This window comes from Excalfactoria chinensis, chromosome 3, assembly GCF_039878825.1.
Source record: "Excalfactoria chinensis isolate bCotChi1 chromosome 3, bCotChi1.hap2, whole genome shotgun sequence".
Taxonomy (NCBI): Eukaryota; Metazoa; Chordata; class Aves; order Galliformes; family Phasianidae; genus Excalfactoria; species Excalfactoria chinensis.
In genome coordinates, this window is record NC_092827.1 from 21,054,295 (window position 1) to 21,076,878 (window position 22,584).

Below are 22,584 nucleotides of genomic sequence, written 5' to 3' on the forward strand. Positions count from 1 at the left end.
GAAAACTGAGAAACAAAAAAACATTCCTACCTCCTGTTAGCATTTGTGAACATTTGCAAATACATTTGTCATTGTCTGCATCCTTTGTGCTAAAATCATTTCCTGGTTGGCTTATACTACTTATTTTGCCTGCTGTCCCAGTAAGTCCTTTAAGGTGGATCCTGTAGAAGTGAAGAATGGAAAGACAAATACTGCATTGAAGGTGAGCTACAAAATAATGATAATGATGAAATAGTTTGCAGTATGTATCATGTTCAAATAGCTCAGTTCCATTCTAGCTGATGGTTTCACAGCATTTTTTCATGATTGCAAATCCTCATCATATTATCTTGATGAACAGCCTCCATTTGTAGAGATGAATATTTTGTTCATGTCATATTAGAAGAATACTTTTTTTGTTGTTGTTTATAATTTCCTAGTGTTTCTTAATATTTTAAGTGCATTCTGTATATTTTTTAAATCTAGTATGAAAGTTTAACAAAACCTTTTAACACAATATGTCAATCTAGCATTACAACTTTGCAGTTACGAGAGATAAGAACATTTCCGGGACTCTCAAATACTGACTAGTAACTGATGCTTTAGGATCTTCTAAATCTTTCATTTTCCACTTTCCAAATTATTCTTTATTTTCACAACTTCCATAGGTTTCATTAGGTTGTATCTTCAAGAGTATTTAACGGTTTGTTTCACTTACATGTCAAGTTAAGTTTGTATCTGCTTATATCTAAGTGTATCTTGTCTGTATCTGCTTGTTCCTACTACTTCATAGAATCATAGAATCACAAGGTTGGAAAGGACCTACAAGATCATCAAGTCCAACTGTTCTCCCTTTACCATACCTACAGAAAACCACTAAACCAAATCTCGTAGCTCCTCATCTAGGCGCCTCTTAAACACTGCCAGGGATGGCAATTCCACCACCTCCCTGGGCAGCCATTCCAGTGCCTTAACCACTCTCTGAGAGAAAAAGTTCCTTCTTATGGCCAGTCTAAACCTCAACTGATACAACTTGTGGCCATTTCCTCAGGTCCTGTTTGTTGCCTGGGAGAAGAGGCCAAGCTCCTCCTCATCACAACCTCCCTTCAGGAGGTTGTAGAGTGCAAGGAGGTCTCCCCTGAGCCTCCTCTTCTCCAGACTAAACAATCCCAGCTCTCTGAGCTGCTCCTCATAAGACTTGTACTCCAGACCCCTCACAAGTTTTGTTGCCCTTCTCTGGACACGTTCCAGGGCTTTGATATCTTTCTTGTAGTGAGGAGCCCAAAACTGAACACAGTACTCAAGATGTGACCTCACCAGAGCTGAGTAGAGAGGCATGATCACCTCTCTGTTCCTGCTGGCCACACTATTTCTTATACAGGCCAGGATGCTGTTGGCCTTCTTTGCCACCTGGGCACACTGTCAGCTCATGTTCAGCTGAGCATCGACCAAGACCCCCAGGTCCCTTTCCTCTTCACAGTCATACAGCCACTCTGCCCCCAGCCTATAGTGCTGCATGGGGTTATTGTGGCCAAAGTGTAGGACCCAGCACTTGGCCTTGTTGAACCTCATCCCATTAACCTCAGCTCAGCAATTCCACCTATCCAGATCCCTCTGGAGGGCCTCCTTACCCTCAGGCAGATCAACACCACCTCCCAACTTGGTGTCATCTGCAAACTTACTTAGCGTGCACTCAATACCCTACTTGTATTTGCTTATGCAGATAGAGATGCACTCACCAGGGGTAGAGAAACTAGAGTGCTGAAGACGGGAGGCAATTACAAAGCTGTGACCATATTATGAAATTGTGTGTTGTGTTTGTTGAACTGAGTGCACTTGAACCTTCTGCCCCCATATTAGTTCTTCGCTGATTGCATTTCTGCATCAAATAGCTTACCATTCTCAGATTTACTCTACTCTATGTATAAGAACCAGCTTCTCCTCAGATAGGCATATCATTCTCTGCTTATGATAGATGTTGTTTTTGGTAGTTTAACAGAATGTTTTAACCCATTTTATATTCTCTGTGTAAAAATATTAAGAGCAAATGAATTTCCAAAGATTAGCTCATTACAGCCTTTCTCTAAAATCTCAAATACCCTGTTTTTTTCTAAAGGTGAGTTTAAAGCTTTATATTCAAACACTGATCCCAGTAAAAGCCAGTTTCGAAGATATTGCTAAATGTTCTGAGCAGAAAGCATGAGCCTAGGCCTGAATTGCAAATATAATTTGAAGTCTAATGCAAGCAAACATTTATTCATCACAGTGGTTTTTAAAAATATGGCTTAGTAAAACAGGAGATTTTAGTCAATGAATGTAAACTGAAAGGAGGGATTCTGACTAGATGTCAGGAAAACTGTTTTTACCATGAGCATAGGTGAGCAATGGAACAGGCTATGTAGCCTCCATTTTTAGAGGTTATGAAGGCCCATGTCAATAAATCCTTGAGCAACCTAGTCTGATATGAAATAGTTGGCCTCAAAACAGGTTCTGAATTCAATTCTTCTATGGTTCTATGAAATTCTAATTTTATGAACCATCTCACAATCTTCCAGCATTCAGATGTTTTAATGTTTTTAATGGAATGAAAGTTGCCTTTGAATGCTTTCTTCCTTTTTTTTATTCGTTAACCTATTCTTTAAACCACTGCATCTATGATGCATTCCATGTTTCATTGCATTTTAAAACAAAGGATGTATTTACTGATCATCATATTAGTTTTCAGTGGTTGTTTTTTAGTAATGTAACTGGACAAGGGCAATGACCTATTTCACAAAAATTGTCTTTCTAAGTATTTTAATACATTACTTAAAAAAAAAAAAAAAGTCTCTGCTGTTGATTCTAACTGTTCCCAGATGAAAAAACATTTGCTTTGGAGATGAGACAGCTGTGTACTGCTAAGGCATTAAGACCTTATATTCAGAGGGATGGAGAGACTGATGGTTTTAGATTGCTTTGCATGGAAGACTTGTGTTGAAGTAACAGCTTCAGTTCTCTTGGGTGTCAGATAGACTTTGTTTACATAAACTAGATGTTAAGAGATCTTGGAGAAATGTAGCTAAAAATAGCTATTTTTCTCTATCCAGCTTTGTGAATCTGCAAGGTTCTTATGAAGAAACATTTCCTGGACCATGCAGTAGGAAATTATCAGTTATTCTGTACACTCTATTTCTCCTGCATGTTATCATACCATATGTACTGCTTTGACAGAGAGCCTGCAGAATGAAATATGAGTTGCCCATATATTTCAGTTGTGACTGATACTATTTTAATTGTATAATTGTTTGATAATGTTTCATTTCTAACCCAACAGGTATGAAAACAAAAATAAAAATGTGAAGTTTTACATTTTGAAGTGAAATGGGAGTATAAACAAAATGTGAAATAAAAATTGCTTATTTAAATGACAGTTTTATAGGGAATGAGATTACTACTGAATGAAACTACTGCTGAACTTCAAGGGTTATCAGCTATTATGATCCTCTGTTAAGAATATACTTGGATGGATCTTCATGTCCAGAGCAGAAGATGGACACAGGATCTCTTTTTTTCTAGCCCATTTCTCTGCAACTGCAGATGCGTTCTTACTTCTTGAAAATTGGGCACAACCATCTGCTGGATTGGTATATCTGATATTATACTATACCATCTATTCATCTTCATTTATCTGTTTTACATTCAACCAGTGTGTGCTAGTAAATGTGCATTGTTTCCTTTGAAATAAAATATTTTCTTCAATGTTATAGGGAACAGGTTAAAATATAACAAGCATGTAATGCGTATACGCAGCTTAAAATCATAATTAGTTCACTTCTTTAATTCAGTTCAATTTTCTTTGCTTACCTGTATTTTTGTTCTTCATTTGCTAGATAGAATTGGTCATACAAAGTATACGCTTCATTTCCTTCCCAGTCTTTCAGGATTATTTTAAGAACGTAGCGCTTCTGATTAGTCAGTTGAGAAACAAACTCATTTCCTAGCCAGTACTCCCCAGCAGGATCACCAAATCCCTGTAATTCAACACATGAAACAGAGTTACTTAAATAGGCAACTTGTTTTTTCTCCTTTGAGTTCAAAGAGATCCCTCAATCGATTTGTAACTTCATTGGTTTTCAGTCAGCTAACTCATAATTTTACTGGATCTGTGAAGGTTGATGATCTTTATCTAAAATAATGAATTAGTATTACTTAATAGACTTGGGGCAAGTTGCCAGTGGAAACACAAATATAGGTAACTCAAAAATATAGATGTATAACAGAATAGTTGATGAAGGAAAAATGAAGTTTCTCTTTAAAAACAAACATCGCTCTTGTATAAATTGTCAAAGCAGACTTACTACTCTGATACTTTCAAAATGAACATCTAAGGATAAAGACTACTTTCATAACCTGCTTACGTTCTAAGGATGCTATTTGTATTACTTTACCATGACAAATTTCAGATTATAATATCCAGTATTAATGCCTCCAAAAACATTGCTTACTATCTTGTACTCTTTCCATGTCCGGTGAAAATCCACACTGCCATCTTCACGTCTCTGAAGAACTGTCCAACCTCCTCCACTGCTTTCCATGTCACAGTAGGCCTACCAAAGTAATTACGTAACAGTGTAAGTTCATGTACTCAAGTGAAAATGAAAACAGAGAGCTTATGCTTTACATGGTTCTCCATCCTGGACAGTTTTAAAGTGTGCTATGTGTTAATACACATTAACATATTAAGCTAAGAGTGCTTGTTTTTATAATTCTCATTGAAATCATTTCTGGTATCCAAAACAATCTTCCTACCAAAATGATTACTGCTGATTGTCACTGTGTACCTATGCATGCCCTTAAATTATGACTGAGTTGCACTGAAGCTATATGTCTTTCCCATCCTCTTCCACTAGAGTTGTTCTTATTAGTGCTAATGGTGAGACACTGGAACAGGTTGTGCATACCCCCTCCCTGGAAGCATTGAGGGGTCTGGAGCACAGGCCTTATAGGGAGCGGCTGAGAGAGCTGGGATTGTTCAGTCTGGAGAAGAGGAGGCTCAGGGGAGACCTTGTTGCCCTCTATAATTACCTGAAGGGAGGTTGTTGTGAGCTGGGGATCTGCCTCTTCTCTCATGTAACTGGTGATAGGACTAGAGGGAATGGCTTCAAGCTGTGTCAGGGGAGGTTCAGGCTGGACGTTAGGAAATACTACTTCTCTGAAAGAGTGGTCAGGCAGTGGAATGGGCTGCCCAGGGAGGTGGTGGAGTAATCGACCCTGGAGGTGTTCAAGGAACGTTTGGACCTTGTGCTGAGGGAAGTGGTTTAGTGAGAGCTATTGGTGTTGGGTGTATGGTTGGACTGGATGATCTTGTAGGTGTTTTCCAACCTTGGTGATTCTGTGATACAGGGCTGGGTTGGATGGAGCTCTGAGCAACCTGGTTTTAGTGGGAAGTGTCCCTGCCTATTGCAAGGAGGTTGGAACTACATGATCTTAAAGGTCCCTTCCAACTCAAACCATTCTATGAACTGGTAGATGTGCCAAAAGAGTTTTTGAAGGGAAAGCAAGCTCTCAGAGCTGCTTATATTAAGCATATTAGTTTTTCAACAAGTTGCAATGTGTAGGAAATCCAAAGTAGGTGCTGTATGTTGAAGCTGTATATAGCCTCTGTTCATCATCAAAGAATTGAGCAAATTCTCATAAAGATAAAAGAGGGAAGAAAGTGAGCTGGATCAAGAACTAGTGGTTAAAGTATGTCATGTGAATGAAATTTAACCAAAAGCAGAAAATTTTATTTGTACTGCTGCATGCAATTTCTTATATATGAACTTTTTGTCACTAATTTAATGACTGGTAATGGTTTGGTATTAGCATAGAAATTTAACTTAGTAAAAATAAAAATTGCCTTTAAAAGGAGAGATAAAATTCTAAAGATTAGATATAATAGTGATAAATCTGTTTTTAAAAAGCTAATAATGTATGTATAAAAACTGATTGTCACCGGAGGCTGTGAGATAATGATATAATGCCTTAAAATAGCAAAATATTTTAGTTCCAATGTGACTGCAATATTCTCAAACTGGATGTCTTAAAATGGGTACTGGCTCTAAAAGGAATATTTTGTATGTGGATGGCAAGATAGTTGACTTTTATAGGCACTGTGTGCTCTTTGTGATAAATACCGTGCTAGTGGTGGTAATTTTTTTTCTAAAAGTGGAAAGCAATTTTAGTGGGAACTGCAGTACAATATAGAAAACTTAAGAAGAGTAGAATTTCTCATCAATAATAATGGCATGAATTGTAGGTAAAATTAATCATATATTTCTTCCACATTCATCTGCAAGTGGTTCCAAAAGATGCCAGTTGGGAGTGTAATAATATGAAACATTTTGCTTACAGACTTGACCGGTATTCTATAACTTTATATATTTGTAAGTATTATAAAGGATGGAGAATAGCCTATTTGGCACAATGAAGATTAAGGAAAAGATTTGCTTAGTTTAAAACAAAAATAAAACGTTGTGTAATTCAGTGGATGGAATAAATTCTTAATGATCTGTGTGAGAGATCTAGGAAGAGGAAGTATTTATTTGTACTAAAATTAAAATTCATTTTTCAGTAAAATGATACACATTGGAGGCTTTCTTTGTCATTTCTAAAATACAGCTCTTCTGACCTTTCTTCCTAGCCTAGGTTTTATATTCTAAAGGAAGAAATGTAACATTTAATAGAACTAGTAAAAATAGATGCCAAGATTAGGCAGGCAGCAGGAGTCTTCAAACAGTTGCCAAAATGAATAAAGAGATTAGCATCTCAAATTACAACAAATTGGCAGGGTACATATATATAGTTTATCTTTTGTACTGCTTCAGTACTTGCAGTTCTAGCAGTTGAAGCACTGTGAAAGTTGGCCTTCAGTGATGAACTGGCAGTTTAAGTGAAAAAAAAGGGCAACTGATGTAATCTATCTGGACTTCTGCAAGGCCTTTGACATGAGCCCACACCACATCCTCATCACTAAATTGGAGAGATTTTTAAGGTGAATACAAAATTGGTTGAATGGTCACAGCCAGAGGGCTCTTGTTAATGGCTCTGTTTCCAGGTGAAGGCCAGTGATGAGTGGTATTGCCCAGGTGTCCATCTTGGGACCAGTGCTCTTCTACAGCTTTATCAGTTCCACAGAAAGTGGGATTGAGAGTATCCTCAGCAAGTTTGCTGATAACACCAAGCTGAGTGGTACAGTTGACACAACAGAAGGGAGGGATGTCATCCAGAAGTATTCATGTTGAAAATTGGGCACACAATAATCTAAAGAAGTTTAACAAGACCAAGTGCATTTGAGTTGGGGCACTCCTAGATATGTGTACAGAGTAGGGGAAGCACTATTTGAGAGCAGCCCTGCCAAGGAGGTCTTAGGAGTCCTGGGAGATGAAAAACTTAACATGAACCAGCAGTGTGGGCATGAAGCCCAGAAGGCCAACTGCATACTGGGCTGCATCAAAAGAGAGGTGGTCAACAGGGTGAGAGAGATGATTGTCCCCCTCTACCCTTGTGAGGCCCCATCTGGAGTACTGCATGAAGGTAGGGGGCCACAACTCAAGAAAGATGTGGAGCTTTTGGAACAAGTCCAAAAGCAGATGATGAAAATGATTAGAGGACTGGAGCACTCTTCCTATGAAGAGAAGCTGGGGGAACTGGGCTTGTTCAAACTTGACAAGGCTCAGGGGAGACCTGATATCAGCCTTTCAGAAATTAAAGAGCTCTTGTAAGCAGGAGATAAATCAAATTTCTACACAAGTAAACAGTGATAGGATGAGCGGGGGAACCGTTTTGAATAAAAGAGTTGTGACATAAACTAGATATTGGGATTTTTTTTCACTGAGAGAGTGGTGAGGTGCTGGAACAGGCTGCCCAGAGAGATTATAGTTGCCCCAACCATGGAGGTATTCAATACAGATTGGATGCAGTCCTGTACAACCTGGTCTAGTGCCTGATCTAGTAGTTGGAAACCCTACCTGCAACACACAGGTTGTAACTAGAGGATTTTTGAGGTTCCTTTCAACCCCATCCTTTCTATGATTCCGTGAGAGCTAAAAACAATTGCTTTTCACCTTCATCAGAGGATCAGTGCTATATTTTATTTTTAAATACTATAAGACGCATATAAACAAAGGTAGTTCCTATTCCAAATATGTAAGTGTTATCAGATCCAGTCTCTGAGTGGTGAGACCACTACAGTTTTTATACCAGAGCAGCTGTGGATGTCACATCTGTGAAGTTTCACTTTGCGTCACTTCTGGCTGTTGTCAGAATGTTTTTGAGTTGTGATGCTCATAAATAGCTTTTTGGTCATGATGCTCAATGATTTTGTATTCTGCTTCATTTCCTAGAGATACGACTAGATAAGAATCGCAACCTTGTTTTCATTGTTGTGGGGAAAAAATAAATATAAATAGCTACCTGTCTGGTTTATTGTGTAATTTATCCTAATACCAATTATCAGCTGAAAAGTGAGGTGACCAGACTTCAAAAACTCAGAGAAAAAAAACACCTTATCAAACCCCCACACTCTGCTATATTGGAGAAATTGTACATATGCCTTTTTTAGTGCTTGGGGTTTGAATCTCTTTATTTGTGCTTTTGATCTAACTTCCATGGAATGGAGCTCCTTCTGGAGATAACTAACCTAGTAATCTGTATGATCACTTATTTTAAAAATAATGCAAAAATATTTTTGCTGGTAAATTCAGGCTTGTGTATATCAACTTCTGCAATTAAATTTTGTTTAAAGAAAATGGCTTATTGGAAATGTATGCGTTCTGCAACAAAAGCCCTTCTCAGTGGTGGTGGGAATGGGGAACAGCTCTGCCACTGTTTTGAAGATTTGGGGCACTATGTTGGTAATGGTCATGGTAGTGGTTAAGCCTAACATAAGGGAGTCATCCAGGCTCAACTGTTCTGTCTATGATCAAGAGGTTAAGTGGCTCAAGTTACTGCTGTAAACATGAAGCTATTGACTTTTCATGCATTTGCTTCTGCTGTTTTTCCTTATGTCAGCAGTTTCTTGCTGTTTTTCCTCTGTGTTTTTAAAAGGACTTAGCTTTTGTCCTGACGCAGAACAGGAAAGTTTGAAAATATTAATGGAATGAAATAATTGTCTTCCTCTTAGCTCATGTGCGATACTTTAGTTTTTTATTATGATGGGAGACAAACGAGTGAAGTGGGATCAGTTACACAGATTACACAGAAGTTGTTTATAAGCTTGTTGAGAGGTCAGAAGGTGTTACAAGAGGAAAAGATGAAAACATAAACAGCAGAGCAGCACTTTTGGCAAATGAAAAAGGTCATTCTGTTTCCTGGTCTGAGTGGCTATAAACAGTTGAAAATGGTATAATGTGTTGATTATCCCTAAACCTTCACTTCCCTGTGACAACTCCTCTTATGAATTTGTATTTGTATATTAAAATAATAATAATAATAATACTTAGCAAAAAAAAAGCCTGTATCAGTTCAAAACCTTTTAGTTTCTTATTTCTCTTTTTGTATAGTAAGTCAAACTTTTTTGCTTGTCATTTCTATTTTATTGTAAGTAAGCAGAATAAGATGAAAATTATTTTAAGGTTTACTTAAATTTAATTAAATTAGTGTGTTGAAACTGGTTTATTTTAGCCTCGTGAATCACTGCTGTCAAAATGTTGCAGGTGGTTTGTTTTGTTTTGTTTTGTTTTGTTTTGTTTTGTTTTTTTGGCTAAGTGTTTCAGGCCTTCATGTTCAAAGGTAAAGCATTCGGTGCTTTACAGCCTAGAAAATCGGTTTGGGAATGCAGTACTTTAGGTCTTAGTTTTGTAGAAATTTGAGTCACTTTAAGTTCTCAGATAATATAAATTGACTAAAAGTTTGTGACTTTGCAAACACAGAGTTTCTGATACTCAGAAATTACCATTCTGTAATACGGTATGCACTTGTGGCCGTTTTTAGAAAATACTGATGTTCTTTGTATTTGAGAATAAAATTAGAACCAAAGGTTAGCACTTGAGTATTAGGAGATTCAAGGAATGTAGCTTGTCCCGAGATGTCTAGGAAAGACCACTGCAATCTAATCCTTCAGAGATGCAGTAACTTGCACTTAAGAGTTGTGCTTGTAGATGCTATTTAAATATCCTTTTGCTTCATGCATAATACTACACTTTATTTCATCTTATGTAACTAGTTTTCTTGTGAAGCAGGTGTATCAAATATATATGAAGTTATTCCAAAGGAAAAACGGTCTGTTTTTCTGCAGATACAAACTTGCAGATACCATTATTTCTCTAGATGTTATCTAGAGAAATTGTAGTTTTTGTGTGTTGTATTTTATGGATCTTACCCAAACAAATGTCTTATTTCCTTTAGTTGAGAACTTTGAAGGGTAAAGATCACAATGTCTGGCTTAGGCTAGATGAAATCTTTTTAACCAATTATTTACTACTACGGTTTTACCACTTGCTTTCCCAAATGTTCCTTCACTTTTTTTACACTTTTTATTGTTTTTTTAAAAATATTGAGCTACAGTAAAACCACTGTGAAGTCTTACCTTTTAGTTAAGCTATTTAGCTTAGAAGTAGTAGTTTCAAGGAAATTTCTTTATCACCTTTTGTTATTTATGCTGATCTAAACTGGATATCACACGTGGGTTTAGTACTAGTAGATTGCTTACATGAATTCACACCCCTGAGAGATCTTCCATGTCCCTTTTTTCTGAAGTCTGATTTTAACTCCTTTTGCTACTTGAAGGACATTGACCGTGTGAAGAAATTAAAGGAAACAGGAGAATGTTGGCCCACCTGGCTGCCTTAAATGCTAGCTCTGACTTTTCTTTTTTGAGGGTGTTGTGATCTTCAGCTTGAGAAGCTGCAGAGGAAGAACTAGCTCACTGTGACATCTCATGGAAAGCTGCATTCTTCTAACATCGAACAATAAACTAGCTGTTAAAGTATAGTCAGTGGTCATCATGTCTGTAAAGTACTAATAGCTGACATATGTCGGTTTGTCCCCTGGTCATGGGACAGGAATATTTTCCAAGAAAAAGGCCTATTTTATTTGAGGGCATTCATGCATTTCAGGCTGCCATTGTTATCTATGCCATTGGGCATATAGGGCAATTGTGTTGGAGCTGGAGGTTTGATAACCTTAAGTGCTTTCAACTTCCTTTCAGATACTAGCAATCCATGTCAGTAACTGCCTACATGAAAAAAAAAAAAAAAAAGCTAAATAAGAAGTTAACTATTAATTAACCCTTAAACTAGCATGTTTACTAGATCAAATAACTTTTCAACACATACTGTGTATTTTAGGCATCCTACCTTCTTTTCCTGTGCACTGTTAGGAAATGTTAAGGTGTAGATGCCACTTGTTGTGAGTCCAGATTTGAAAGCTTCAGCACAGTCTTTGAAGCTGATTTGCTCTTCTTTAGCTATGAAGTTGTTCTTAGCTGCTAAAAATGCAATAAAGAGAGATAATTAAAATTTACTGATGGTCAGTCATGTAGTCAGTTTATAGCTTTGCAGTTCCAAACATATGCCTGGTCCTGAAAGAAATGACAGATTAAGTTACTAATTGTGATTTACATTATATTACTAGGAGATTTTATTCCAAGAACAAGCATCACTGCTTGATACATTGAAAAGTGATAACACTTACTAACATGCTGAATAAAAAAACTTAGGTTATAATATCTCCTTCAGTTTAGCATTTCCAGCTTCCATTACCTTTGCATTTGCAACTACCACTTGCATTAACTACTATTACAAATACATCTAAGTAGCAACTGATTATATTGATATGTGGATAGTATGCCAAAACAGTGAAATCTGTTGTAGGAATTATTAAATCTTCTATAATACAGCTGACTGAGTGGAGGAACTACTCCAGTTTTAGCTAGGCTTTTGCCCCTTGTTGAGCAGAAATGACTTTCTACCAAACTGAAGCTTGGCACTTCAGGCCAACCCACTCCTGAAACATCCCTTCTGGAATTTATTTCTGTAACAGATATATTTTAATATCACTAAGCCGTCTTGTTTTACAGAGCATCTTTTTGTTCAGCTCTTTATTAACTATGAAGGTTGGAATTTCCTGACATTTAGCCTGCTGACTGATATTTCATATTTGACCCTTCAGAGCTTGGTTTTGTGTATTTTCCATTTTAATCTAACAAACACAGCCAGTTAGTATAAAGCTCTAGCTGCTATATAAGTACGTGCATGTATTATAGTGGCTTAATATTATGTTCTCTTTGGCTCACTTATTCATCATTTACCTGTTTTCATGCTTTGCCTTAAATACAAAAATAACACATTCAGTGTTTTAATTGCTTTTCCACACTCCATTGTTTGTAAACTGTCTTAGAAGCTTTCCCTGCTCATTTTGTCTTTTTGGCAAACATTCATTATTTTTTCCACTCCGGCTTTAATGGTGGTGTAGCCAACATGACTTTGACTTGTTTACTTATTTGTGCACTAGCACAGCAGATAACATCAGCGGATAACATGTACAGCTTTGCTAAGGGTATTTAAGGGAATAGCGCCAGTTATTAACACACACATATGGAAAAGGAAAAAAAAAAAAAGTTGGGATTTCACTTTGTCTAGGAAAACCTACAACATCATATTACTAAAGACTTTTTAAAGTGAGGACTTAAAGGACTTTACTTTTTAAAAGGAGTACTTTCAAACACCTGTTTCCTTTTTTGATCCAGAGTACCAGAGATCCAGAGTAATGCAGCATAGTCCATTAATAGTCTTTTAAGTTGCAATAAGTAATTAAGAAATTTCCTGGTATTTAATTTTAAATTCCCTTTTTTTTAGAGGTGGCTTGTGGATTTCTGGTCCAGATAGCTTTATAGGCAAGCATAACAGATTCATTGACTCATTACTCTTTTATATAGCACATCTCTAACTTCTACATTTGTCAGAGTTCCATATTGGACATGTTAAGTTCAAGATAAGAAATTTGTTCTTATGTTTAACATTTATCATAACTTTCACAAACCATAGATTTTGTGGTTTTTAATGGAGGCTGTGAAAGTGCATAAATGTGGAACCTATGCTTTGCTGTAGGACTGCCAAGCATATGAGGAGAGGGGTTATTGCCTATAAAATTTGTTATGCTGAGTGATTTTTTAGGATGAGTATGGGAGCTTCGCTCTAAGTCTGGAGGTTCACTACTCAGGGCTGGTTGTTTCTGTGGTCTGAGGTGTACATAGGTGCTAATAACTGCACCAGTGCCAATTATTTTGCCTTTAGCAGCAATTATAAATTGTCCATTCTTTGATCAATTCTATGCAGATTGAACAGTGAGAGGTGGCAAAACCAGTATTTGTAAGCCAGGAATAAAAGCTACAAGCCTGTATCATGCGTTCTAGCCTAGGTATGTGGTCAAGGGAAAGTCACTGCTGTATGAGATGAATTATATCTGGAGTTGCTGTTGTTGCTGAACTACTGGAGAGCTGAGTAGGCATAAGGGTATAAATCACAGAAGATGACCTGTGGCGCATGGTGTTAGAACTGCCGCTTGCAACACCAGAGGGCCCGGGTTCGAATCCCCCTTGTGGCGCAAGTGGTAAAACTGCCGCTCTGCTACACTAGAGGGCTCGAATCCCGGGAGTTGGACTCGATGATCTCTAAGGTCCCTTCCAACTCGCACAATACTATGATACTATGATACTATGATATGATAATGAAAACAAACCATGTAAATGATTTTTGTTGTTGTTGGGTTTTTTTCCCAGAAAAATAAGTCAGTTAACTCAGATGCAGAATATAAGGCAAAAAAAGTACAGTTTTTGAGAAACAGAAGAATGGAAAAACTGGTCATTAAGCTGAGTTTGTATTGTACACAAGCTAGAGAAGGACACTCAAATTGATGTCTGTGTGCTTTCACTTACAGTTTGGTGTAGATATCATAGTAAGTAAGTTATGAACAGTTTCCATCAAATCATGTTGCTGTTTTTGCAGAACGGAGTTGTTTACCGTAGCTGTAACTAACTGCTTTTCTAGTTCTTCTATGATGGAATTCTGTCTGGCTACTAGGACTTGAAGCTGATCTTTTTCATCTTTTATTGACTTCAGCTGAAGTGTGTGCTTGTCTTCCATTTCCAGAACTCTTTTTTCTAAAAAGCTAAATAAAAGATTACAATTAGGACCTTAGGAAACAATTCTGAGCTGATGTAAAAAGTATTAAACCTGTTGCAAGTACGCTTTAATTTATTATAGAACTAATTAGTACATAAATAAAAAAATATTAACTAATACAGTTGTATCATAAGCTTTTGAAGTGTATCAGTTGGGTCTTAATTCAACATTAGGAAATGAAACACATTATTTAGTCCTGAAAAATGGATGGTAGTTCTAGTAGTACACAAAGAATTGGTATAAAATGATTGTAGATCCAAAGTAACTGTTGCTAGTGACAATGAAGTGTCTTGAACACCATTCTCTTAGAGATTAGGCATAATAGTGAAGGACTCACTTTTTTATCTTACTAAAAGATGAAAATAATTTTAAAATGAACCTTTAAGCTTTTCAAATACATATTATAGTAATTATATTTATATAAACATTAAATAAATTATGTAATTATAAATTAATTTAAAATGTTTGACAATATATGTTATTTACAATATGTAACATACATAATATATGTTATAGTGATAAGACCTGGAAAAAGGCAAATAGTTCTTTATCCATCTCCAGCATGGAGAGCTGGCTTGATTGGATGATGAGGTGGAGAGTCATTGCACTAGTTCTGGGGCAGACAGAGCTAACATTAAAAGATGCACAGCCAGAAGAGTGAAGTTTGCCTAATAAGCATTACTGTTATTGAAAAAACTTCTGAACCTTTTAATTATGTTTCAAGCAGATGAGCTCAAATGTCAGATCGACTTTTGTTAGGTGAGAAATAATGATTTTGTGTTTACATGGAGTTCATAAAGGTAATCTAAAATCTACTGAGTTCAACACAAAAACCATTCGGATTTTAATATAAAGTATTTACTTTATATTAGACAAGGATGCCTGCTGTTATTAAGTAGATAGATAAAACCTTTATGGAGCTTATACAAATGAAGTTGTGAACCAGAACTTCAAGACATCTCCTGTGTTTTTTTTTGTTTTTTTTTTTTTGTCTTTTACATTTTTGTGCATGTGGTTCTCATTGAAAAACATTGACTTTGAAGGGAAAAAACATACTGTTGCTTCTTTTTTACATCTCACTCTAAATTGTTTATTGACAAAAGTAAAATAAGACCCTGGTGATATGATATTCAAACCTAGCCAAATAAAGAGGCATAAACCTTTGGACAACAGCTGAGTACTAAAATGGATAAAAGCAGTAGTTGGATACTGGTCTGAATTTCAGAACAATCAGTAGTTTGGAACTTGCATATGAGTAGTAGTTGACTTTTCTCAGGAGATCAACAAAAGACTGTGACTGTGACCTGATTCAATGTTAGATACCTGTGTGCTTAATGGAAATAAAATGTTAGATGTGGTTGAGTCAGATTCCTTAACTAATAACATCATCTGGTTATGTCTAAAGAGTATGAACTGACTAAAACTGAAATACTGAAAGTTTGTAATCTTAAGTTCCTCGCAGAAAGTACTTCAGGTAATGAAGAACGGTATATAAAAAGAACACAAGGATAATAGACCTGTGTGATTTTCTAGGCCTTACATAGTGTGTGACCTTTATCATGAGCGTAGCTGAGTGAAGGGCGCTTCTGTGAAAAGCCCAGTAATAAGACAGGTCTCAGGCTTTGTTTCCTGGCTTTTCTGGTATCTGAAAAATGTATCTTCTTTCACATTTCTGGTTAAATGTATTTAACTAAGTAAAACTGAATTCTCTTTCTCCCAGAGGAGTCCACTGCTACTACTGTATGCCAGTAAGAGACAAATCATGGAAATAAATTGTTTGTATTCATAAAAAGAATAATGCAAATATTTGTATATATGTATAATAATATATAATACATATTTTATCTATATATATATATAATATCATATATTATTGTCACAGAATCAGTGTACAATACAGTTTCTAATGGACACTAGGGACAACATGGAAAGCTTGTATAATGTGGCAAACCTTTAGAAAGTATTTCCCTGGTAATAAACTAATGAAATATTAGGGCTGCTACAATCTGTTTTTCTCTTCATTCCTCTTTGCACAGCAGAGGTGTTTGAGGCCAGGAAGTAAACCAACTCAGAGAATTGATATGATTGAAAATTCATCTGCTTGGCTTGGTGAGGATAATCACCAGTGCTCTTGTCTTAGTACAAGTATTTCTGATCAGCTTCAGTTGTCAAAAATTAGGCTTTCACTTCTAAGGAAAATTCTTGAACTCTGATAAGAGTTGTCATTTAATGAAACATGCAATTTTTTCCACCCTATGGAACATAAACACAGATTTTCTCTTCAAGTACTTTGCATAAAAGTAGAATTGTAACAGAAACAAGTAAATGTACTAAAGTTAATGTTCCCCCCATAACAGAAAGCTGATGCAGCTGTATAGAAGAGTAGTAGAAAAATTAGAGTTTACCTGAGAAATGAGAATTGACAAATTTAGTCAGCACTTCACAATTTCTTATACAAGAAATTTGAAAATTGTCAAAATTTCAGTAAAAAATAAAAAATTCTACATTGAGGTTTTTTTTAAAAAAAAAAAAACAACAACACAACAGACACAATAAATGTAGTTCTAAATCAAGTAAAAAGCACATAAGCACTTCCAAAAGTACACAAAGGAATAGCATTTTATCAAACTGATAGGCTGCTTACCTGTTTTTTTCTTGTAATTTAGTTATCTCGTTGGTCTGAACAGAAATCTGTCTTTCTAATTTATTTGTTGAAAGAGAATGTTCCAAAAGCTGAAGTTCAAGTCTGGTTGTCTGATTTAGTACCTAAATAAAATATATAAAAGTATTTGAAAATCAAGACGCATCCTTTAAACCAACTGTAATTTCTTTACATTGTGAAGTCATGTGTAAACTTATAATGCAAAAGTTGTCTTCTGAACATTTAATTTAGGTACAAATATCTCAGAATTAGAACGAAAAAGAATATGGGTTTCCACTTATGTTTTTTTTTCCACTACCATTTATCACTGGGAGTATTTCAGTAATATGCTGCATTTTGACCAATGATTAAGAGTTACTGTTTACATTAGTTTTACTGTTAAGCCTTCTGCTGTGTTATAACGCTCTTTCATTACTGGAACTGTTGTGGTTGTTAATCAAAAAATAATGAGTTGTTTTCTTCACCTATTGTAGAAAGAAAGCACTTTGCATATCTCTCACTAGTGGAAATCTTGGCCCTGTCCTCTAAAACCATTAGTTCACTCTTCGCTATTTTCCTTAATCCCAAATTATATTCTAAGGTGTTTAGCATTTGGCCACATTTGTCAACTAATTCCTTGTGTTTTAATATCACCTTTTGTATATGGATTGTTTACTGTCTACATTTATTTGTGTCTTTAAAGGAAGAATTTGGGAAGCATGGAAAGTGCTTCTGTTTTGTCCTGGACTGCATTACTTTGAGGCATGTTTTCTAGAAATATGTTCTCATTGTTTTAGAACAGCTTTTTTAATTCAGTAAAATTTGGCTTTCATTGGCAGGAAGAATTGATTGCTCATGTCCTTCATGTTAAAGTGTCATTCAGGACATGATTTCACAATTAACTGTAACTGAAAATTATTGCCAAAAAGTGTCCTTGAGAGAGCAATTGTTCGGTTAATTTCCTTATGTTGTTAATTAAGACCTTCACCCAGCCACCAGTAAATTCCAAGCAGAGAAGGAAAGTCAGTGATGATTTTCTTCCTCTAAGCAGAAAATAACTGAAGAATTTCCATCAAGTCATTACTGTGAATAAATACATTCTCTCATCGTGTGCAAAATACTGGGCTTCCTAGTACAGTTAGAAAGTTGAATTCACATCTGTGAACTATGAACTATCAGTTTATCAAAGAATTCGCAGAGGATTATGTTAGGTTTAAAAGTATATTTGTACTCACTGGATGAGTTCTACAGATAGTAGAATGCCTAGCAGGGGTTTTAGGTTTTATGTGTTAGTTACTTAATAAATTATGTGTGTAGCTACACACTGTATTTGCTTGTCTGGGGTTTACACACACATAACTTTCCTACCATGTTAGCAAAACTACAAATATGCACCATTCTGCATTGATTAGATTTGTCCTTATCTTTAAAAGTAGAACATAATAAGAGCTTGCATTCTATTTCACATTAAGTCTTATTGTAGTTAATACTTTTCAACTGAAGATAAATCTTTCAATGTTTTTGTTGTTTGAAATTGTTTAGAGATTAACATGCTGTAGGCAAGTTTACTTTAGTATAGTTTTCCAGTGGCTGCCTCCTAATTATTTTTTTCTTAATTCATCTCTAGTTGGTTGGTTTATTGCTGTGTTAAATGAGAATAGTATAGTGCATTGTGCTGGGAATGATCTGGAAATGATCTATTCCTTCACTCATAGCATCTGTGAAAATACTCTTTAAAATTCACATTTTTTATTTTTAAGAATTTTTTTAAACACAAAAGAAAATTCAAACAAAACAGTTCAGTAAATGGAACAAAGGCAGAGTGGGAAGGAACCGTGTTTACTAAGATCTGGTGGGAAGAGGTGAGTACTGAAGAGCTATACAACAAGAGCTGTATAAAAGCATACTGTTACCGAAGTGTATGCTTGAACCTATGGTAGTAGTTTAAAGAACATTTTCTTTGAAGATGGATGTAACTATTGTCTTGCCAGACAATCCTCAAATCCTTTCATAATAGAACTCTTTCATGTTACCAAATATTTATTTTTTCTTAAGCTGGGTAGAGCTGTTGATGATAATCATATAGGATCCCACATTGGATGGGACCCACAAGGATCACTGTGTCCAACTCCTGGCATATGAATGAAAAGATAAAATATTTTCAAGGTGCCTAATGAAAAGAGATGCCTTGAGGTTTAAGGTTAGACCATTTTTGAAGAAAAAAAAATATATGGCTACTCTAATGGATTGTGGATGGCACAAACAAATGTAAAAAATCACTTTTATCACCAGCAACATTAAGGAAGCCACATTTCCTACAGATTTCCCTCCAGCTCCCTGCTCATGTCAGTGCTGACTCTGCAACTGCGCAAAAGTTTCTTGGAACAGGTTGCCCAAAAAGGTTGTGGATGCCCTGCCCCTGGATGCATTCAAGGCCAGGCTGGATGTGGCACTGAGCAGCCTGGTCTAATGGGTGGCAACCCTGCCTATGGCAGGGGGATTGAAACTAGATGATCTTTGAGGTCTTTTCCAGCCCAGGCCATTCTATTAATCTGATTCCTAACCTGTGGGCTTTTCCCAGCTACCTGGACAACAGCATCACCAACTCCACACATATCTCTCTCTGAGATGTGTGTATCCTTTCTTTTTACTGTTAGGACATAGGAGAAGAAGTAACAGATGTACAGGTGCTTGCACTGGGAAACAAGGTCCTTATATTGGAGTGTGATTACGATTTTCAAAGGATTTAAAAAAAAAAAAAAAAAAAAAAAAAAAAAAAAGTTAGAATGGTGCTGAGGCTCCTTAAGCACAGTTACAAGCCCAGAGTTTGGCAATAACCAAAAATACCCAGTAATAATAACCTGTTAGTCCAGACAATTGAACCACGGTGGTGAAGTGGTGATGCTCCAACAAAAACCAGTATTTCCACATGTACAGACAAACATGTATCCATACAGGATACTTTCACTTTTAGATAATGATTGACTTCCAATTGTTGAACTGCATAGTGTAACACTAAACTGTGTTAAATGTGGTTACAGGAGTTTGGGAAGCAGAAGCATTTTTAGGTTGAAATTCTTTACTTACTTGTGCTTCAACATCTGTTAATTTGCGGGTCTGCTCAGCTGTTTGATTTAGTAAGTTTGTGCCTATTTCAATCATTACTGCAGTCTGGTTCTGCACTGCAGTTTGCTGGATCTCTACCATTTCTTTCTTCATACTGTCTTGGATGTAATTCTCAAGCTACATGGGAAAGGAAAAAAAGAAGATAGTTGCATTCTTTAAATGTTGGAAGGGGGATGGTAGTACAGTAAGCCTGCTGTCTGCCTTGCTAAAAAACAAATTTGTTTTTTGTCCTTGTCTGTTTTACATTTCTGTGAAGCTTCCCAACATTAAGCTCTGCTAGAGGAAGGGGAAAGATGACAAGGAATGTGTGACCATCTATTTTCTAAAGGCAGGAACATAGATTTGCTGGAGGTAGATAGAACTCAGCGGTGAGAATGCTTGCAGACACTGGGAACTTCTTCTATGGTAGTGCTCCCACCACTGTAACTACCAGAGTAGCTTCACCAGCTTTGGCAGCGATGGGAATTTTTTAGAAGACAAAAGCTTAGCAGTTTAGTCATCTTCCTGTATCCAGACTCAAATATTTTCAAGAGCATTTTTCATCACCCAACTTGATGTCAGAGAAGGGGTCGAATGTCATTTAACACTGATGTGCGTATTTTTATCACAGAAACTTTCAAATAAAGACATGAAACAGTAGGAAAACCCATAAATACTTTAAATACTTATTATTTCGGAATGCAAAAACTGTCTAAAATACTTGATTCTAAAGTTATTTCAATGACTAAACTGAGGTTTTTTGGTAGTCACTTTATAGAGGAATATGCTGCTTTCAAAGAAAGCAAGGGGAAATTTCAGTTAGCATTTCATGAAATCTTTGTTCCCATATGTCTGGGTTATCCAAAACAGTCTCATTTGTCCCCATGCTTTTTTAAAATCATGTTCTTGATAACTCTGCAAATATTTCTTAATACATTCATGAGTCATTTCCTCATCTTTAAACTCTGTTCAAAATCCAGGCTAATTTCATATATATATATATATATTTAAATGCTGTTGACAGGAAATTTCTAGAATTAAGCTTCTACCTGAAATATCAGTGATCCCATATTTCTGCTACTACACATGTTCAGAGCTATGAGCCTAAATTACTTCTCTTTGTCAGGAGTTTCATTCAGAGGGAATGGTTTCAAACTGTGGCAGGGGAGATTCAGGCTGGACGTTAGGAAATATTACTTCTCAGAAAGGGTGGTCAGGCACTGGAATGGACTGCCCAGAGAGGTGGTGGATGTTGTGTTGAGGGACATGGTTTAGTGGGAGCTATTGGTAATAGATGAATGGTTGGACTGAATGATTATTTAGGTCTTTTCCTACCTTGGTGATTCTGTGTTCTGTGAGTTATGTTACAACAGTAAAAAACAGACCCTTTTTCACTGTGTCTTTCTAGTTAGCTTTTCCGAATTATGGGCTTTACTTATAGGGATTCAGTGCTTTTTCTTCAGAATCTAGTGAATATATTTTTAAAAGCATTGGGAAATCTGAATCTACATTCATATGCCTACATTCAAAGTCAAATCTGTCTTTAAAAAAACAACAAGGAAATGAAACCTTGCTGGTAAAAATGAGCAATTTCGGCAGACAAATCCACCAAATAGGGACTGTGGTAGCTGCGGAAATCACAAAGTATCCTTTCAAAATGTGGGAATTGTAAATCTGTGTAAGAGAAATTAAAAAATGATTTCTGACCAGATATGGGATTTGTAAACAAGTTTAAAAAAAATAGCTGAAGTTGACATTTCCAACTTACTGGAGTTGAAGTAAGCAGAAGTATTTCAAAACAGTAATTTTAAGAATCCCATTTGCTGAAGGGTCATTTTTTGGTCTATTCTTTAGTTCTTTCAGGGGACACTCAATCTAAGACAAGTTGCAATGTAATCCTTGTATGCACTGCTGTTAACCATAATCACTTAATATAAGACTGAATAACAGATTTGGCTTTCTAATGTCTTGGTATGGATTTTGTGGTCTGTGCAATACACTGCAAGAGTTCATTGAGGCAGGAAGGTGATAGGGAAGACTGATTTGAGTCTGGGGGTACCTGGAGAAATGGATTCCTTTTTAAACTCCTGTCTCTGATATCCTAAAAATGAGCCAGCTTGATAGCTTACCTGTATCCATTATTTATGAAATAAATACTGCTCTTGTTAATCATTTATTGAAGCTATACAAATACTAGATCTTTAAGTAAACTTTTTCATAGTATAGTATAGTTATTGAATACTGAGTTATTTCCTTTGCATTTTAATACAACTAAAAATTTGACTTTGGATGCTATTGTACTGACAAAAAGTGCCTAAACACTGAGAGTTTGCAGCACTTTTTCTTCAGGGAAGACACGTAAGATCACTCTAACATCGTTTGAATGAGAGATCATGCTGCTACAAAGAAGATGCTAGTAAATAACAAATAGCTAGCATGTATGCTTTGTTTAAATTCAACATGATTTTGTTTTTGTCCAATATGACCAGGCTTATGAAACGCTATTTGTTTGTTCACTCCATTCTCTAAACTCTAGTGAACTGCAAAGCACAACAGAAATTTCTGACTTGGCACAAGCTTTGAGCCATATCTGTTAAAAAGCTGCTGCATTTACCACCCAGCTATACTACAAGGATTGAGTAGTTAGCATTTTACAAGTAGTCTTTAGGCAATGCTAGGTGTTCTTTTTATGAGAAAACTTTTGAAGGCTAAAAGTCA

At 36.1% G+C, this 22,584-nt stretch overlaps 2 protein-coding genes across 5 annotated transcripts in view; one reads left to right on the forward strand and one right to left on the reverse strand.

The window, feature by feature from the left end:
- MCPH1 (microcephalin 1) overlaps positions 1–22,584 on the forward strand; it is a 118,220-nt gene that overhangs the window by 41,593 nt on the left and 54,043 nt on the right. The window lies entirely within an intron of this gene.
- The window catches only part of ANGPT2 (angiopoietin 2), a 46,330-nt gene that overhangs the window by 2,623 nt on the left and 21,123 nt on the right, over positions 1–22,584 (reverse strand). The window contains exons 2-8 of one of the 4 annotated variants that reach the window (XM_072332987.1): positions 19,849–20,004; positions 16,765–16,886; positions 13,874–14,106; positions 11,295–11,425; positions 4,464–4,565; positions 3,823–3,989; positions 31–161 (exon numbers count right to left, since the gene is read on the reverse strand). In XM_072332987.1, coding sequence (XP_072189088.1) covers positions 31–161; positions 3,823–3,989; positions 4,464–4,565; positions 11,295–11,425; positions 13,874–14,106; positions 16,765–16,886; positions 19,849–20,004 — 1,042 coding nt within the window. The remainder of the gene's footprint in view (positions 1–30; positions 162–3,822; positions 3,990–4,463; positions 4,566–11,294; positions 11,426–13,873; positions 14,107–16,764; positions 16,887–19,848; positions 20,005–22,584) is intronic. The other 3 variants (XM_072332984.1, XM_072332986.1, XM_072332985.1) reach the window with 3 other exon arrangements.